The sequence below is a fragment of the Apostichopus japonicus genome, chromosome 9 (genome assembly GCF_037975245.1).
Source record: "Apostichopus japonicus isolate 1M-3 chromosome 9, ASM3797524v1, whole genome shotgun sequence".
Taxonomy (NCBI): domain Eukaryota; kingdom Metazoa; phylum Echinodermata; class Holothuroidea; order Aspidochirotida; family Stichopodidae; genus Apostichopus; species Apostichopus japonicus.
Window position 1 is genome coordinate 14,927,381 of NC_092569.1, and position 20,363 is coordinate 14,947,743.

General features: G+C 39.2%; 1 protein-coding gene across 1 annotated transcript in view; it reads left to right on the forward strand.

Annotated features, from left to right (window-relative positions):
* The window catches only part of LOC139973913 (nuclear pore complex protein Nup153-like), a 28,041-nt gene extending 9,126 nt beyond the window's left edge, over window positions 1–18,915 (forward strand). The window contains exons 9-17 of the mRNA XM_071980799.1: window positions 988–1,144; window positions 4,827–5,267; window positions 5,936–6,131; window positions 6,368–7,264; window positions 8,327–9,499; window positions 9,838–9,975; window positions 10,246–10,557; window positions 11,341–11,560; window positions 12,785–18,915. Of these exons, the coding sequence (XP_071836900.1) occupies window positions 988–1,144; window positions 4,827–5,267; window positions 5,936–6,131; window positions 6,368–7,264; window positions 8,327–9,499; window positions 9,838–9,975; window positions 10,246–10,557; window positions 11,341–11,560; window positions 12,785–12,884 (3,634 nt within the window). The 3' untranslated portion in view covers window positions 12,885–18,915. The remainder of the gene's footprint in view (window positions 1–987; window positions 1,145–4,826; window positions 5,268–5,935; window positions 6,132–6,367; window positions 7,265–8,326; window positions 9,500–9,837; window positions 9,976–10,245; window positions 10,558–11,340; window positions 11,561–12,784) is intronic.
* Window positions 18,916–20,363: the final 1,448 nt, after the last annotated feature.

Consider the following 20,363-nt stretch of genomic DNA (forward strand, 5'->3'; position numbering starts at 1 on the left):
TAAGTCTTGCTTGCTCTCTGTGATTTATTTCTTAAATCTTAGACTTTACTAATCCCTTTACTAATCCCTTTAAATGCAAATGGTTTATCTGTCTGAATTCCAGGAAAAAAGGTTAACGAGTGGACTCTGGAAGTTTGGAGCATTTTTTAAAGATAATGGAATTCGTGTAGTATCATAAAACGCATAAAATACTTCAATGTTCTATGTACCAAGAAATTGCTGTATGTTGTAGCCATTCGACAATAGCATTAATTCTGAGAATATCCTGTGAAAGAAGTTCACCTCATAGACAAGTCTGTCTTCTCTGCCGAAGGAACTGGAAAATGTAGGATAACATAAACATAGATAGTTCCGGTGCATGGCAGCTTGATCAAAGAAAAACAAATTGTAACGTTCCATTGATTGGTTGACCCCTTCGCAATTGACGAACTAGGGGTGACAGAGTAACATGAGTTAAATAAGATAACAGTGTAATGTCAATGATGGAGTCTGACTTTGGTAATGAGTTGTTTCCAATAGTATTTTGCCTTTAAGCAGTGAGTATGGTAGTCTTAACTTGTATGTGACTAATTTTTCATACGGCATGATTCTTAAAGAAGAAGAAAAGAAGAAGAGTAAAATAAAAGACGTGTGTAAAAGTAAGTTGGCCTGACGTTTCGATCCTAGCAGGATCTTCTTCAAAGGCTGAATGACAAGTAACAGTAACAGAAGGGACAAAAACACACACAGAATACAGACAGGTTAATGAGTATGGTGAACACAAAGAGATGGATGTAAGGGGATTAGTAGACAAGGGATGGAGAGAAGAAAGAAAGAAACCAACAGGGGAGGAGGAGAGGTAGGAAATAAAAGACAGTGGTTGCACTGAATGAACGTGGTTAGTGTGAAACACCTTATAACTCAACTACCAGTGTTTTTTCTCTCTCAGCCAACATATGACAAACAAAGAGAATAATTTTCTTAAAACTCTTTTTACACTTCCTCTAGGACGCCAGTTGCATCTGTTGCCCCGGCATCCAATTTCAAGCCACAAAAATCTACACCCGTACCTCCTAGCTCGCCTCCGAAGAGTGGAGGAAAGATGAAAAGCAAGTCTAGAAATCCTTTGCATTACTCTGCCTCCAGAGCTAACGAGGATGAAGTGGTGAGTAACGACGCTCCAGCGTTTAGACAAAGTGAGCTGTTGTATCGGTCTGGTAATCGTTTTAAATTTCTCAGAACCAAAGTGACATTAACGCCGGTGCCTTCCAATCATAAGGTCCCCAGTTCAAGTCACTCCAAGATTAATGTATGTTGTCCAGTTACAGAGTTGTTGACAATTGAAAATTCATAATCGTGGACATTAAATATGAATCTAAGAGACTGACTTCCGTCAGCTTGCGGCTTTGATAAGCCAATGATGGCTTCTTCGCGAGTTCCTGCTTGCAGGAGGATCTAAAATACATACATACATACATACATACATACACGCATACATGCTTGTGTGAAAGGTTGACGAGAATATGAAATTGTCAGATTTGCAAGCACTGATTGATTCATTCAAGGTTCCACTTGTGCAGTTTGGCTGAAAGAATAGGTGCTGTAGAAGACACCAGTGAAGGTGGTTAAAAAAAACTTGAAACTTTTACAACGTGTTTCTAAAGATCTCTTCTTCGGTAAATTTGAACAAAAATTACCATAGCGATCAACTCACGGTGCTGTTTCATATTTGTCAGGTCACTAGGTAGAACTCGTTTGATAGCACCCTTTGTGGATTTTGGGCAAGAGATTGAGTGTTTTCATTTGTATGAAATGATTCTCAAAGAGAGAGATACAGTAATGTTATTAGTGAAAAAAAGTTTGCGTCCCAGGGACGCAAGCCCCCGAAAAAGTTTGCGTCCCGTAAAAAAAGCTTGCGTCCCAATCGAAAACCAATTACGTTTATTGTATGACCTACTGTTACTAATACTAGTGTAGTATGTGACGTGGGAAATTCAAATAATAAATTCCCACTCGGGTTCTTTTAACACTTATGAAAAAAATGAAAATGTAACAGTATGCTTATAAATAACGAAACTTTATTATTGTACGCTACAATTAACACATAAGCTGCTTTGCTACATTAACTGTCTTTAACATAACATAATCTTAACGTTTATTGGTGCCCTTCTTTTAATCAACAAAAAAATGTTCCTTTTAACTAACGAAGTCGGTTTTTTTTATCCACGACAATTCCCTCTTGTTAACTAATCTGGCGTTAGTCGATATCTCTTTTAAATAATGTTTTCTTGCGTATAACCATATATGATGTTATCGCCCAATACACAAACGGAGGGAGGGCCTCAACGTTGGCTGCTATATGCACGGATCTTCTGTCTCGTGGCTCCTCTCTAAATTAAACAGGCTCTGACTTAACGTTCCCAGTATATAACACAAAACGGAGCACTGAGTTTCGTCTCCCAGGAAATGGTATACTGTAATAAACTTGATACAATGATGTTTTCTCTTGTCAGTAAAATGAATAGTTTACATCATGTACTCAATCCCCCTAGCCGCTCTAAATAGGACAACATTATCGTTATACAGTAATAAAAGTGGACTGTCCCTAAAATTAACATTATTATCATATAGCTAATTCCCAACCCTTCAAATCGAAAACGGATTTGTCTCTCCGGCAATTAATATTCAAACAATGCATTTCAAATTAACCCTCAGTCATATACTATAGTTTTAAGTATAATTCAATCCATATATGAGTGATTCCCATTTACCATTGAGCTATAATACACTACTTATAAACACACTTCTAATATTATGATATTTAATATTAGCTACAAACTACCAAATTAATATATATTAATATATGTTCCTTAGTCAATTAATTAAAACAAATTCCCACTTACGTGAAAAGATTTAGACAGCCTCTGAGTCACGGCATGGGGCAGGTGTCTCCATTTGGTCGGTGAAGGGTACTCTCAAACAGATATCAATACAAGTATACCGTCTACCCAGACAATGTAGCCTATCCCGGTAATATATACCCTAGGCCTGTCTCCACGACATATATACTGTGATCGACGCCCTATTTGCTAACGCCTAAAACCGCCGTCTGCTCTGCCTAGATGCCCAGAGTGAAGTGAAGTTTCTAAACCTCGTGTCCCATTCCATTTGCCCATTCCACCTGGAAGCAATGCTTGCAATTAGGGGCATGTGTTTCAAATATTCATCCTTTGTAAGAGACCTTTTGTTTTTATTTAGCACGCCTCGCTCCCTAACAATACGTTTTGGCATTTACTCTTGAATACGCTACAAACACCTTGCATATTATGCTAATTAGTCTATGACCAGTGGAAATAACCCTATACGTGTCATTTTAACCGTCACATAGTATCACAGCCTATACTTTGTGAATGTTATACACAATATAGGGCAGAAATGCTCAGTGCCTTAACTTCGCTATTTTTCAGGGGCGGCCCTTTTTTCGACCACCCTGCCGTTTCAACCCATTTTTACCCCCAGTCCCCCTCCTCCATCCGTCCGTCTACTTCCCTACTCCCCAACTCCGTAGTAGATCCGTGCTTTGACCTTGCAGCGATTCCAACAAACAACTCTTCAAAAATCCCAGTACCTACAGTGTGCATATCTCTCGCTAAATTCCAGTTCACTGTACTGCTGTATGTACATGCCTGTTTGAGCTTCATTTTCAACTACACATGCGCAAATCCTTAAAATCTGATCCAACATTTATCCTGGCTCTTTGCAAGCAATAATCTATACGAAAGTTACAGTAGGTCTATGTGAATAGTTTTTTACGCAATGTAGATTTTAAAAAAATCAGTTCAATGTTCTAAAAGTACAGTATAGTTGTTTACACACAAATGTTGCGCCAAAATAACATTTACTGAAGCACGTGGTTGATTGGACCGCAAAATTTTTTTGCAACCGAAACTACTGATGGTAAGAATGCACATTTTACATTAGCAACTCTTAATGCAGAGAGAAGAAATATACTGTGAGCTGAAATATCCTGATCAGGATCAGAGATGTTAGCTTCCCACAAAATTCATAGATTGTCTCCACATATTGAACATTTTCTGATCAAAACAATGATTCAACTATTACGAAGCCTCTTCGTTGTCAAAAGGTATACGTACTGTATGTGACAAGGCCTAACGTTATGATATTGGAGTGCAAACACATGATAGCCTATACCGCACAAAACTTCACTATCTCTACACAGGGGAAAGTAAGTTGCAAGTAATTGTTGTTAAACAACATACTCCGTGTTCACTGAGCACTACAGGTGCAAGAATTTTCACAGACAATGGATGGGGACTTGTAACCAATCAAATCACGGGAATTTTGGAAAAGCATCACTGTCTACTTTTAGAATGAAAATCTCCGTAATGGGGTGTTGTTAACCCTGTACCTTGCGGTTGATTTTTATGATATATTTATTTTCAAACAAATTCAATGATCTGTTGGAGTTGGAGAAATTTTGCTTCTTGTAAGAAGAAATTGTGGTTTTTTGAAAAGAAATAATGTTCATTCCAAAATGTGTTTTGACAGTTTTGTTATGTTTTTCGTTGACCTAGTTGTGAGTGTGTATACTTGGGGTATGTTTCTCAAAAAAAAAAGTTTGCGTCCCGCGCAAGCAATTTGAAGATTTTGCGTCCCTGGCCAAAACATTGCGTCCCGGACGCAGAATCCTGCGTTCGTAACAATGCTGAGATATGTGGTGGGGGTGGGTCGCCGAGTAACACTTGATACGTTTGGTAAGACTACCACTCGAACAAGCCGCAAACCTGTGCATTTTCAATTTTTTTCTTTTCATTGTATTCAAACAGGTGGAAGTTCCAGATTTACCTAATATAGCATTGCCAATTGGCAAGAAGGGATTGCCTAGTTTTAATTTCGGTGACCCTCAGTCGAAGCCTTCACCTGCTGTCACGCCCTTTTCCCTATTTGGCAGTCCTGCTAATGGTGGTCCGAAGAAACCCGCGTCATCTCTGCCACCAGCATACGGCGGTCAGGGCGGCAGGTCTAACTTTGTGGAGGACACTCCGGCAGCTCCATCAAAGCCCAATGCTAATCCCACAAGTCAGGTGACCCCAATGATGACCTCCACACCGTTCCCTGGGAATTTCACGGCACCCCAGTTTAAGTTTTCAACGCCGCAGGCAAAACAAGAGGAGGAGGGCAGTGGCATCAATTTTACCTTTTCAGAGCCGGCCGTGAAAGGCTCGTCGTTCGGCAAAGATTCCTTACCGACAAAAGCAGCTGAAGGCGTAAGCAATCTCTATTTCCTAGAAGTTGTTAAGTCGTCACGTCACTTCCAGTTAATACCATGGATGACAAGGTCATTTCTGTCAAACTAAAAGATTATGTTCGTAACTTTATTCGTGACTTATTCATTGGTTAATTTGTAGGTGATCAGGACGTAAGTATTTGGAATAATTAGCTCCTTTACTGTTCAGTTCACTCTTAGGACTTTGTTGAGGAGCAATTGAACCGAATGTAAATTCTTTTTCACCAAAATCATGAGCAAAAGATATTTATTCGTAGTCCGTTGGATAAGTGACACATCCGATATTCCGGGATGTCAAGATTTTGTCTGTCAGTTTAATGTTTGTATGTTCACACCCGATTTGGCTGAGAGCAGCTGTTTCTGATCATAGTTTGGCCTAGGCTGATTAGATTTCTAACCGATCAGGGCGATTATTTTTGTGGTCTTGAAGTAAATTGTAAAAACATTGCACTATCGTGGGAGGAAAGAATTGACGTACCCACAATGCAATATTTATCTGGTGGGTGGTAAGTTGACTGGAGTTTTATTGAGATTTTTAGTGAAATTTGTACAGATAGCTGCAACTTGTATGTCTAGTCACCTGGTGAGGGCCTCCCATGTCATAGGTGTCGATGCCGTTACGATGCTCTTTATTCATTGCTCTTAAAGGAATTTACATTTAGTGCTCCTAGCCAGAAAGTGTCGTTGATGGGCAGTGGCAAGGATGCGGCCGGTCTCTTATTTTCCAAGCCCGTGGAGAACGAGGACCAGAAGGTCGCAGAGGAGGAAGAAGACGATTCATCGGGTGGCATTAAAGTCGCGAGAAGTCTCAAATCTGGCAGCTGCTTGCAAATCCTTGGTATAGGTATGTAAGAAGATAATGCTATGCGGGTAGAAAATTTTGCATCCAGAATTACAGCTTGTAAAATATGAATTTCAATGGAGAATTTTTTTCAAATGGTCTGTATAACTACAACTGTATAACTACAAGCATTTCATTAGCCTTTCACAATATGAATTTTTGAGGATCCATTAAGAAACGCTTACTGTCTACAATCAGAATGGAATAAAAGTTTTGTATCTGTTCCTTTTGTTTTTTAGGCTCTTCAAAGCCAGTTACGACGTCGGCAAGTCCAAAGAAGACGCAGGATACTAGTAGCGCCTCCTCCGTGTTTGATAAATTTAAACCCGCTGTCGGTTCTTGGGAGTGCGATACCTGCTTGGTAAGGAATGGCAAAGAATCCTTAAAATGTGTGGCATGTCAGGCTGATAAACCAGGAGCGAAAACTACGTCCCTTGCGGAAAAATTCAAGCCCGCCCCAGGCTCATGGGAGTGTGGGACTTGCTTAATAAGAAACAATGCCGGTGTCGATAAGTGCATCGCCTGCAGTTCGTCCAGACCGGTTTCAAGCGAGAACAAGACGAATGATGATACCACGTTATCTCTCAGTGAGAAGTTTAAGCCACCCATAGGGTCGTGGGAGTGTGACACGTGCTTGGTGCGAAATAAAGCCGAGGCTACGAACTGCGTAGCTTGTTCGTCCGAACGGCCCGGCGGTGTGGAGAAAGCAAACTCTCAACAGGGAAGTAGTAATAGTAAATCTCTCGCAGAGATGTTTAAACCTCCAGCAGGATCTTGGAGTTGTGAAACCTGCCTGATTCAAAACCAGGCCAAAGATACCAAGTGTGTAGCATGCCAAAGTTTGAAACCAGGTGCGAAGGCATCACAGGAACAATCTCAGACGAAGGGATTCAGTATACAAGGGACGGAATTTAAACTAGCTACACCTCTATCATTTGGATCAAAATTAAAAGACAATGAAAGTACTGCGAAAGCTTCCGCTTCTGTGAAACCTAGTTTATCGGAAATGTTTAAGCCTCCAGAGGGCTCGTGGGAATGCGACACATGTTTGGTGCGGAACAAACCAGCGTCGTCCAGATGTGTAGCCTGTGAAACGCCAAAGCCAGGTTCGGAACCAGCCCTTCGTGCTCCTCCTGGTAAGTGTTACACACGAAGTATTGCACACGAAGTATTACACACAAGGTATTGCACACCAAGTATTGCACACCAAGTATTACACACGTAGTATTACACACAAAGTATTACACACAAGGTATTGCACCCGAAGTATTGCACACGAAGTACTGCACACGAAGTATTTCACATGTAGTATTACACACAAGGTATTGCACACCAAGTATGGCACACAAAGTATTGCACACGTAGTATTACACACAAGGTATTGCACTTGAAGTATTGCACACGAAGTATTACACACGTAGTATTACACACAAGGTATTGCACTTGAAGAATTGCACACTAAGTATTACACACGTAGTAATACACACAAGGTATTGCACTTGAAGTATTGCACACGAAGTATTACACACAAAGTAATAAACACAAGGTATTGCACAGGAAGTATTACACACATAGTATTACATAAGTGTAGCCCAGAGTAATTTTGGCTGGCATCAAAGAAGGTCCATAAATTGCAAATTTTGGGACAGGCATAGCCTGTGAAAAGTCAGGTTTGGCCTCGCCCTGAACATAGTGCTAGACAGTTTCGACAAGTGATTATTTTGCTTGAAAAAGTTGATGAAAACAGAAGCTGATGAAAATTGGCAAAATTGCTCCAGACCAGTTGAATTTTGGCTCTAGATTTGTCCAAAAGGCTCCCATAAGCTGATTTTGGCTCCAGGTGATCAAACCTCAGTATTATTACAAAAGATTTTGTAAGCTGTAATGTGGGCATTGTATGATTTTTCCAAATAATTTCCCCCCGATTTGCAGATGCAAAAGTAGTGTTTCTAGAATGAACCACTGGTTGTAATCCAACTTTTAAATGTAAAAACACAAGCACATTGTTCAGGGCTTATTTTACGATATTTTCCATGAGCCTTGTGTGATGATTAAGGTCTCACATACACCACTGCCCAGGCTGTATTGAAATGTACAAACTTAGGCTATAAAACTGCATTATAATAGGTGAATACATAATATATATATATCCTCACGTATGATATCTCTCATGTAACCTCACCATCCATTTCTTCTAGCGTCGTCTTTTAAGTTTGGCAGCAGTACCTCGTCAGAAAGTGCAACATCAACGCAAGGATTCAAGATAGCCGGAAGCATACCTTCATTTTTATCTTCAGGGACTACTCTAGGAAACGGTGGCTTTAAAATTGACAGTGGTACGACACCCACAGATAATGGAAACCCATCTGTAGGTTTCAAACTACCCCCAGGTGTCAACTTTGGGTCTATAGGGGGCACGTCCAATCAGTTATCGGGCGCGACCAGCTCGGACGCAGTTTCTAGTTCCGGTGGTTTTTCGTTAGGATCTGTCAGGGACAAGGACACATTAGGTGGGGGACTCTCCTTCCAGCCTCCCAAAGATCTCGGAGACAGTTCAAAGGTGGCGGACAGCTCCGCTCCTTTGAACATCGGCTTTAAATTTGGAGAGAGTAACGAAGATGGCAAAAATAAGAAAAGTACTACCTTTACCTTTGGAGCATCCAGCACGACGGACGAAACGGATAAACTATCGGGTACGGGGGCCGCCACGCTGGCGGGGGGTGCGGGCATCGTTGAGAAAAAGGACCAGACAGTGGTTAAAACTGCTGCAGATGCCACAAACCAGAGCAGTGGTCTAGGTTTTCAATTTGGGGCTAAGCTCAGTGAACCTTTGCAGAGTAGTGTCAAAGCAACTCCAAATGTGAACCCATTCCAGAGTAACCTAACATCTACTGGCTCAAAGCCAGCCTTTAGCTTTGGTGCTCCAGTCTCGAGTGAATCTAAGCCAAGTGCCTCGGTGGCTAACGCTGTTAATACGAATCAGTCCAGCAGCTCAAGCTCTCTTGACACAACCAACGCTCTGCCGACTTTTCAGTTTGGATCGACTCAGAAATCGAATCAGCCGTTGCAACAAGCCGTCAGGCTCGGCAAGAGGAAAGAATCAGAGCCTTCGTCCACTTCGGTGGAAAAGCCAGCTTTCAACTTCGCCGGGTCCAATCCTTCGGGACCACCGGTCAAGTTCGGAATGCCGTCTGCTTCGAGCGGATTACCGAAGCCGGGCTTGACGTTTGGAGCAAGTAAGACACCCGGTACCAGCAACCCTCAGACCAATGCATCTCCTTTCCAGTTTGGAGCCCAACCTAAGTCAGACCTTCCCCCTGCACAGACTTCTTCCCCTTTTGCCTTTGGTGCTAAACCTCAACAATCACAAGGTGAGATATATCTTCAGACTTCCATAAATATCATAAAACTGATATTTACATATTATTATATAATATTTACATATTATCATAAAACTGATATCACAAGGTGAGATATATCTTCAGTCTTCCATAATTATCATACAACCCGCTTTTTTTTTTCATTTTTATTTATTTATTTATTTTTATAGTAATCTTCGCTCTCAAAATAATATAAAATTAAAAAATACAATCAAAAATATCAATTAATTGACTCTTGTGTGACTTGGAAACAAAGTTATTATGTAACAGAATTAGCTGCATTAAGCATTTTTGTCAGTATATAATAAATGTTATGAACTCCTGAACAGTTCCTGTCTCAAATGCGAGTGGCTTCCAGTTTGGAATGGTCTCTTCAAGCAGTCAGAACTCCCAGAAGCCAGAGAAGAAGCCGTTTACTTTTGGAGCTGTAACCACATCCTCCCAGTCAGCAGCTGGCTCCTTCACAGGTACGTTTCAAAGGCATCGAAAAGGTTTTCATAAAGGAAGTGAAAGGGCACCACAGAAGGAATATTATTCTTACATCAAGTATATATGAGAATCTGGCTGAGACTGTTATTGTCATTTGACCATTCAGGCTTTGTAGCAACTGTAGTTGCAACTCCTAAGTTAGGGTAAAGAAGGAACCCTTCCTTACAGAAACTCATCCAGCTAAGGAAGAAGGCTGCTGGGAATTAATTTTACAACAATCAGTCTGATCTATTTATTTCTTGCTGCAGCTTCCAAAAATTTCTCTGGGTTTGATAGTGCTGGGACTGGACCCACTAAATCTGCTGTGCCTTCTTTTGGTGGGACTGCTTCAGGTTTTGGGTCCAGTGCTGCACCTTTGAATAACTCCGCCAGTGCAAGCCTGTTCGGGGGTCAGCAGAATTCGACGCCCGTTTTCGGCCAAAGCACCCTACAGCAGAACTCCTTTGGAGCAACGACTAATGCCGTGCCAACGTTCGGTGCCGGGACTAGCGGCGGTCCAGCATTTGGTGGACCTGTGCCAGCCTTTGGATCAAATAGTCAACCCAATGCTAACAATACAGGTAGAAAACCTCATTGTTTGACCTTAAAATTGCAAGCATCACTGTAGACAAAACTTGAAGTTGGTCAAAGTAAAACTTTTGACACAGTACAGTATAAGATCAGTCTTATCCAAATAAAAATGAGAGATTCTTTCTCGATTCGTTGCCAGGGAGTCATGGAAACTGTGATACAATTGCCATGTTGACATAATGTTTATTTGTATTTGATGCTTTCATTAATCCTGACGTCTTATTCACCATTAGCAGGTTCTAGGCTTTCTAATCACTGTGTGTTACTTTGCGTTGCCACTAAGTTATAACAGCTTTTTCCCCTTAAAACAGTCAATAGAATGCTAGGCAGGTAAGCTTGGGGCAAGCTTTATTTCTTTTTGGTGTGTGTCTGTGTCTGGTTTTATTGTCAATTAAATACCCATGGAGCTAGTTTTGTTTATAGAGAATTAATATAAACAGACTAAGAAGTAGACGGGAGCTTTCAAAGAGGAGTGCAAGGAATTTTTTTGTTTTTTTAAATTGCGGTACCTAGGAGTATTAAACACCTCAATATATGCCATGTGCTCCTTTAACCTGACTATCCAGCATATTTGGGGGGGGGGGGGGGGAGTTGGGCCTTTTAATCTACCTCTCCTTTGGTTCGATCCTCAGTCTTGTTGGATGATAACTGATATGTCTCTCCAGAATGAAAGTCTGGCATCTGCAGCCAGATACTCGATACTTATGGTTCCGAAGACTTGTGTAATGCTTTGGCCTTTCAACTACGATATACTTTATTTATTTTTCGTGCAGGCTTTGCAGTCGATGCGAAAGGCCCGACCTTCCAGTTTGGCCAGAATAACAACAACAATCCATCTACAGGTGCATTCACCTTTGGAGCTAACCCAACTCCCCCACCATCGGCCAATACGAACCAGGGAGGATTTAAATTCAATGCCAGCCAAGCTCCAACATTTAACTTTGGAGCTGCTGCCGCACCTCCAGCTAGCAATTCGACAGCCTTTCAGTTTAGGTGAGTGATCAGATTTAATACTCAAGAGATTGATCAGATTGAATACCCAAGAGATTGATCAAATTGAATACCCAAGAGATTGATCAGATTGAATACCAAGAGATTGATCAAGTTTAATACCATGAGATTGTTCAGATTGAATACCCAAGAGATTGATCAGATTGAATACCAAGAGATTGATCAAATTGAATACCAAGAGATTGATCAACTTGAATACCAAGAGATTGATCAGATTGAATACCAAGAGATTGATCAAATTGAATACCAAGAGATTGATCAACTTGAATACCCAGAGATTGATCAAATTTAATACCATGAGATTGATCAGATTGAATACCATGAGGTTGATCAGATTGAACACCAAGAGATTGATCAAACTGAATATCAAGAGATTACCCTGACTGAAGATACTTAGTTTCCATAAACATTTTCCAATTATTTCAGGTGTTAGGATCTGCCAATTTTATATTTTTCAATTTGCTGAATGGACACAGTAACCTTATGCTGGGTTCCTAACCCAACATGTGGTTCTTTTGGGTTTCACTAGAAAATTCCTAAAGGGCAAAGAATCTTTTTTTCTTGGGTGAGGGGGATGTGTGGATGGGGGGAGGCATAAGTTTTCAACAAAAAGAAGCACCATAACATTTTGTTGCAGTAGATACTTATATCGATGAATAACCATGAATTAAATAACGTCTACAGTGGAGCACAGGTCTGTGTGTTGTGTTTACACAGCAGGATTTTTTGCCAAACCTACCAAAGTATTACTCAAAGATTGCATGTGAAGAAACTATAACACAGCAAAAGTCTTGAACCAAAGTCAACTTATAACGAGAAATCATTGTTCGTCTTTTTTTCTTTTTTTTTTAACTTTTTTTTCACATTGGTGTGAAAGACTTTATAATAGAGTATACTAACATCGGGAACTCCTTACCTTCTGGACAGATAACTTATGCATTTTCCCGCGCCATCAGCGCTAAACTCACACAAAATAGCTACCACCAACTATACCGTAGCCTTCCAAGGGCAGCCGGTCTAGCCAGCTCTGTCTTGCCAGAAACCGGTGCCTTAGCCTGGTCATTCTTTTTCCGTGACTTGCTCTGTTGGATATTAAGTATTTGAAATATGGTAACTTGATTTCAGATTAATATGCTACCAGCGCTCTTGCACATTGTTTGACGAAAGTCTAAAAATATTCTGTGTCTTCTCCTCCTCCTCCCACAGTGCTGCGCCAACGACAGAGGTGAACCCTTTCAACGCCAGTGCCCCTCCCAGTGGGCGCAAGATCAAAAAGGCTGTGAGAAGAACTAATAGAAAAACGTAGCAGTCTTCATCGAGCTCTTGGCGAAAAGAAGAAGAGGAAGCAGAAGCTACTCTGGGCTATAGGGCGGCCTCCCGATGAAGTGAAATTATGATCATTCAGTGAAATGTGAAGAAGCTCTTAGCTTTGATCGTCACAGAGAGTAATCATCATCGTGATCATGTTGGCTGGCAGGCGATTCCTGTCCTGGCTATGTGACCAAGCTAGCTTGGCAAGAGTTGGAACCTTAGTTGTGTCAGCAGCGTGTCGTTACTTACGAGGGTTTTCTGGCTAGAATATTTATATTAAGGAGAATATCAAATTCCATCGGTGGCTACTCTGCTAGTATTTCTTAACCAGGCTACAACACCCCCTTTCTCCCCTCCCCCACCCCCCCCCCAAAGCTATCATTGGCCGGAGTTGGAAGTCATCAATGTGTTGGCACCTAGTTGTTCTAAAAGTTGGCTACCTGGCTAGAGTAATTCCATTAGCTCTGTTTAAATGGTCATTTGTTGGCTGCCAGTGGTTTTCATCTATGACTGAGCTTGAAATTTCAGGTAAAGTTTATATTTGGCTATTAAATAACAGGAAATCTTTCATTTTGTTGATTGCTTAGAGGTCCACATCCTATGTACCTGACAGAGCTAATGAAGTGAACTTCATTTTGGTAGATGCCTGTATTACCATCCCTGGCTACCTGGCCAGGCTTATTAGTTAGCCAGGACTCTTCTTTGCATTAGTGATGAGAGGTTAAAGGTGACTTTCGTCACTAAAGTGATCAAATATGATACGTTGTAGACCATTAAAACACACTGCTAATCATGAGGTTAAGAGAACATGTTTAGGGGTGAGCTATTAGAATCTATAAGGCCATTGATTAACATTGACATCTAGACCTGTGCAGAGGAGCTGATTGCATCATGTGAGTAGCCTTAAAGGAGCATTCCTTCCTTACTAGTTTTAGCATATTTTAAAGGTGATTAACTACAGAAACATTACCAGCACTTGAGTCTTTTTTCTTGAACTGTAACATAATCAAGGACTAAAGTTCTGCCTAAAGTCAGTCTTAATATGTATAGTATAAGTATGGTAAACTTTGAAGGAAGGGGAGGGAGGGGGAGGGGGTATAGGTATAGGGAAGGAGGGGGAAGGGGTGCTTAAGATCTTTTCTCCCATCCTGGCTACTGTACAGGGGTGATTAAGATAATCTTTGCTTGTTACCGTACAGGGGTTATTTAGATAACTCAGCTCCTTTACAGGAGATCCATTTTTTTTTATGTATGATAGCAAATACTGTAATGGGATTGTCATGGAATAAATCCCTAAAATTTAACATTAATTGTAGTTGTTGATTTTATATCATGTTTCCCAAAATCACTTTATATCCGTCAAAGTTTGCCTTTTTTGCTGAATTATACCTTTTGCATCACCAACAATGGTAAATAAAAATGAAAATTGTTTTTGAAATTAATTACCCAGCACCATAGCTGGAAGTTTAGTACTTTTAAGGTATGATGGAACATCAATTTCATGGAAAAAAAAATGATGGAAAAACCAATTTCATGAAGAAAAAAACCACTCTGAATTGGCATATTTCTGCTTCAAAACTGAAAGGTTTTTCTTCAACAAAACTTGCAATTTAGGTAACAGTAAGATAATATCGTACAGAGTTGGTGAACAGAAATTCCAGCAACATGAGCAACTTTGTGCTTTAAGGTTATAAAGATGTTTTTCACCACAAAGGCAAATCTTCAATTATGGAAGTCAAACTATTTCACAGCGGTCAATTTCCATTGCCATCCATATCTTTGCATATACATCCATGTTGACTTTATGCATTTTGAGGTTGTTTATATGGTTCTTGGTAAAGCTTGATCGCAAAACATTCAAGAACTTATTTCTCATTTTCACTGTGAAAGAGCACCGCTATTTTACGTATTCTTAAATTGGGGATATCACTTCATCACATGATGATTATTTTTTTGATAAACATGTTTGAAGAAGTTTGTGTTTCCATCTCCTCCCTACCTAGTATGATTATTTCATTGTATGTGTGTGTGGTTATGTTGTTCCATCTGTTCATTTCTGTTGTAGTCCTGTCTTTTTCATGAAACCCACCTATTGTAAAAGCAAAAAATATATTCTTATGTAAATTGTTTTATGAAAACATCTAAACTTACATATTCAAATTAATGTGGTTTTAGTAATCATTAGCACCTACTCCTTGGTTTTCTTGCTTTGCTTTGTTTAATTTTTCTGTATTAAAGTAGGCATTGTAGTCAACCTGCTCGATAGTTCATGTTGTCTGGTAAATGCATCCCTTCCGACGGGAATCTGTACCCTTATATATTTGTGTCATTTCTTAATGTAGAGCAAGCTGTCTGTTTGACTAGTATGCCTTAAGTTCTTTAAATGTCAGCACTAGTTACAGTCAGCGCCCTGAGACATAATGGATAAAAGTTAGTTCAAGAAGGGGAGGATGGGATTATGTAGTGGGGAGGGGGGGGGAATATGAATTTTGAATTTGTTTTCAGAAAGGGTGCCCATCTACACCGTGGACTCATTCACATATCAACCTTATGCTAGGTTTGGTCAATCCAAGCTATTGCCCATGTTCTTTTAGACTCTTAAAGATTTCTAACATTGGTCTGTTCTACCAATAACCTTACCTTGTGGAAAACCTTGAAAGACAAATCAATGTTTGTTCCTCTAGCGAGTCTAGAACCCAACCATACATAGTTATGCTTATTAAGGGGTTTTATTGTCACTACAATGTTTCTTTGTGTCAGTGTTGTATCACTATTAACATGCTTCTGGAAGGCTTCTGATGTCTCAAGTGCTGCTTTAAAGTAGCCTGCCATGTGGTCTTGCTCGGTAGTGTCAATTTTGTGTGTCGTTCCTAGCATGCTTCTGGAAGGCCTGTGATGTCTCAAGTACTGCTTTAAAGTAGCCTGAGATGTGGTCTTGCTCGATATTGTCAATGTTGTGTGTCGCTCCTAGCATGCTTCTGGAAGGCTTCTGATGTCTCAAGTACTGCTTTAAAGTAGCCTGAGATGTGGTCTTGCTCAGTAGTGTCAATGTCGTGTGTCGCTCTTAGCATGCTTCTGGAAGGCTGGTAATGTCTCAAGTGCTGCTTTAAGGTAGCTTGTGATGTGGTCTTGCTTGGTAGTGTCAATGTTGTTAATCACTTTTTGCATGCTTCTGGAAGGCTGATGATATCTCAAGTGCTGCTTCTAAGGGAGCCTGCAATTTGTGTATAGTGAATGTTTTGTATCACTTTTAGTGTGCATCTGGAAGTCTGTTAATCCCAAAGTTTGATGCGTTTCTGTTATCTTAGACCACAAGGTGGTAGTGAAATTTGATCTCCTAGCCATCTGTTTTCATTGGTTGTCAATTGAGTTTACCTGCTTGTTCATGTCATGAACTGCTGTTTGTCGTTATCAGGAATATGTAAAAGCCTAGTAGTTTGGTTGTCATCTTTGTATTTGCCTTTTTGCTTTTCTCCTTGATATTGATTTTAAACAGAGATTTATCAAATTTGTTTTAAGTGATTCTGTGCTCTTTAAGGTTCCATTTATTTTATACCGTGGAAATCAAAACTGATGTTGTTTAGTAGTTTCTCACAGCTAAGAGAATTATTAAAGTCAGATGCTTGCAAAATGCGGATGATCAGACCGTAGAAGCGAGTAATTTCACTGTAAGCTGTTTTTGAACATGCAGTATGTGTTGTTAGCCTGTAAACTCAGTAAAAAAGCCCCAAACCGATGTAAAATTGTAATTACTAAAGAAAAGGGTAAAGTAGTCTGAGGTATTTGATTCATTGGTATATTATGGATGAGTACATGTCCGGCCAGAGAAAGGCAAAATCTAAAATGTTTGGAAACTTAAGTTTTGGATGTAGATGGAGAAGAGATTGGCTAAACAATTTAGCATATTCTAGTATATAGTCTAGCAATTCAGCATATTCTAACCAGAATGTAGATTCCAGATAGACGGATGGCATAGCGAAATGATATAGGGCTACAAATAGCGAATGGAATCTGAGGGATACCTAATCAAGTAATGGATACTCCCTGACATGAGTTTCACTGACGATACATCTTTAATAGTCTAGGTAGTTTAAACGCTCTGATGTGTATGAGGAAGGATCACTCAGAACAGCTACATATAAGCAGATGGTCATTACTATTATTTATGATGATTATTGTCTATTGTATGATATTTTGTCAACTTTCAGAAGGTGCTAAAAGTGATATCACAGGAGGGAAAAGGGTAAGAACGAAATAGGGTTTTTGGTTGTAAGATATGATACCTTTGTGGGAGTGATTTACTGCGATAACAGTTAAGAATTGGTATATTTACCGTTTTTACCTTTAAAGGAAGCTTGGTATATTTAGGTGAATTGTTGCAAACCGTTCCATATATTGGTGTAAGATAATGTAAGTTATTGACATTTTCCTTCTTGTTTTGCCTTTTTTGTTTTGCGGGGGGGGGGGATGGGGAAGGTGGGGAAAGGGATAATAATGGGGTAGAATATGCAGCATAAACTTCAGGTGGGACAAATGAAATGTTATGACAAAGTGCCATAGGTATAATGAGCTGGTAAGGTTTCTTATATTACAAACTATTCAACTTGTTAAAATGAGAGGGTGCCTTGTTAATGTAGCAATGGAACATAATGTCAACACAAAATCCCTCTACATTGCAGAGAAAATTTAGAGCTTGCATTTCGCATAGCAATTTCCCTGTCTCTTATCTGTATTTCTTACTGTGACAACGAAACTCGAGTATTTTAGGCTGTAGTCATCATGAAGTATTCCAGGGCCAGGTCCCCCCAATGGGAAGTTCCAGTAGTACCCCTTAAAGTTGTCACAATGTAGGCCCCCCCCATTCACCTCTCCCTCCCTCCCTTTCAAGATTTTAAAATTAATTTAACCCATGGCCAGAATTGTCATAAATCGTCATTGATCATGAACAGTCGTGATCTTGTTACAGGAGGCAGAACCTGCCAAAAATGCAATTTCTTGTCAGGATTGAGATTTGAGAAAGGTAATGCTCTTAAAAGCTACAGCTTACCTCAATCCTGGACAATCAACTATATTATTTCTTTTATCAGTATTTATTACTACTTCTTCTATTTCTAAATATTAACACTACTCTGGTTATTTTAAACGGCAGGTTTCTGGAGATGTTAAATGTATAGAATCGACCGAAGTCAAGAGAGAAGGGGATTGAGTAAACAAAAAAAAATAATCTTTTCGGAGCATTTGTTCGATGAGAAGATCATTGATATACTTCAGTTTTATGAAGTCATTAAATATTGAGGAAGATGTTTCTGTATTCTAGGTTCATTGCACTTTTGATGTTGCCGAAATACGATGTTAAAAGATTAAAGAGAAAAAAAATCTAAATGTGTGTGAAAGAATTGTTTGCAAAATTGGTTTGAAGAACCTAAGGATGAATAAACTTGAAATAGTGAAAACTGGTTAATATGCCACCTAATTTTTATTAAGTCATTGGTAGTTTACGATAATGCAGTAATTCTAATACATATCTATAAGTTTTGCTGACTTGATTTGCCTTAGAAAATGATTGAATTTCTTGGCATTCTTAGGTATGATTAGTATGAAAACTGAAGCATTGTTACGTACTTCACTTGTTTTTGTTTATTTGTTTTTTATTATTATTATTATCATTATGCTTGTACATCATGCAACTGAGTGAAACTCATTTTGCACGGACAGAATGAATATTAAGAGAATTTAAAAGAAAGAAAACAGAAGAAGGAAATCCTGTAATATCGTTAAGATGATCAAAAATTTATTAGTCCAAGATAACAAAAGAAGAAAATGTTATTTTTATATTTTACAACAAAAAAGGAAAATGTTGAGAAAAGTGTTCTTGAATAGACTTTTGTCTGTTGCAATAGGTTGTAATACTAGGTTGAGAAGACAAGTATGAAGTTTACAGTTAATTCATTCCTCGGTGCAGAGTGGGTTTACACCCAGAATTTTTAAAAAAAATTAATAAAGTTGTAAATTGGAGAAAGCAAGAATATTTTTGTGTTTTCTATTTATTCACCTGTCTTGTTTACCTCATAGATACTGTTCTAACAAGAGTAACAATACTGTTCTATAAAGAGTAATAACGACAGGGATGTTCTGTAGAACAAATATAGCATAATTTTCATACATGATATATACATACATAAAAATCTGGGATTTGATTTGCATTGTGGCTGAGCCCCCACCATGGTTGGGGTCATGCGTAGAAAGTTCCTCACTTTTTTATCAATATACAAAATATGCCCAAAATCTACCATTAAATTATGAATAAAACCCCAGTCTGCAGACCATCCGATGGGTTAAGTTTATTATGAAAATGATAGTATACTATTCTTTTTGCCATATTTTCCTGGTCCGTCCCGTATAGAGAATTTCCCGGCTAGACTGAAAACATAACGTAAAAAACAAAAAAGGTTGCACCACTAAGCAGACGAATACTGTGTTGCCAAGTAATGTAGCAGACGACAAAATAACATTCCGCACTGATTTTTTCGTTGAACGCGCGCGTGATGCCTTTGAATGGAAAATGTCCAGACAGTAACAGAGAAATCGCAAAAAAAAAAGGATTTGAAGAGCGTCAGACCCACACATTTTCAGCTGCGTCCACGTAAGTAAAGTTGGTAACGTAATCGTTTTAAATTCTTAATTTATAGCAGGCAGTTTGTGTTATTTGAAGTTAATAATCAGGCTGTAGTCTGCACACTCAAGCAATAGAGTTTGTTGTCCAACTAGTGTTGCCTATACCCTTATAATTGGTACCAGTTTTGCGAAATTCGTCTGCTATGCCCGTATGGAAACAAAGTGTTGAAAAAAAACAAATCCAAAATTATTTCCACATGTACGTACGCAACTCTGAACAATAACTTAATAATATAGAAGACCACCTGTAATGCCCTGGGCTTAAACTCAAGCTAAAGTAACATTTCCTTTCTCACACACAGGTTAGGCCCAACTTAGGAGTTAGGGTCAAGTCAGACTTAGTCTTAAGTTAGACTGAGACTAGTACTAACAGTAACACAGTAGGCTAGGCTAGATGTCTCAATAAGTTATGTTGTTTGGGTTTACTACCTAACACAACCATGGCTGTCTAAGAACACCTCTTTATATTCATCACGTTTATGTTCTTCAATTGATTTATCATGCCTAAACCAGTGTTTTCAGAATCAAACAAATAATGAATCCATGGTGATAAGGAGAACTGGATCGAACATGTACAGTAAATTAAGCTCTGTTTTTTTTTTGATAAATTTGCCTTTGCTCCATTCCTTCTTGCGCAACCAGCATCTTTAATATCCACTTTACGGCTGTTTTATTTAATATTAAATAGTAGTATCATGTTTATATATATTTTTCATCTTCACTTGCAGTCACTATGAGTAAACCACAAGAGTCCTGCTCCCATATTGGCTTCGACTCAACATGGATGGAATTCTTTGAC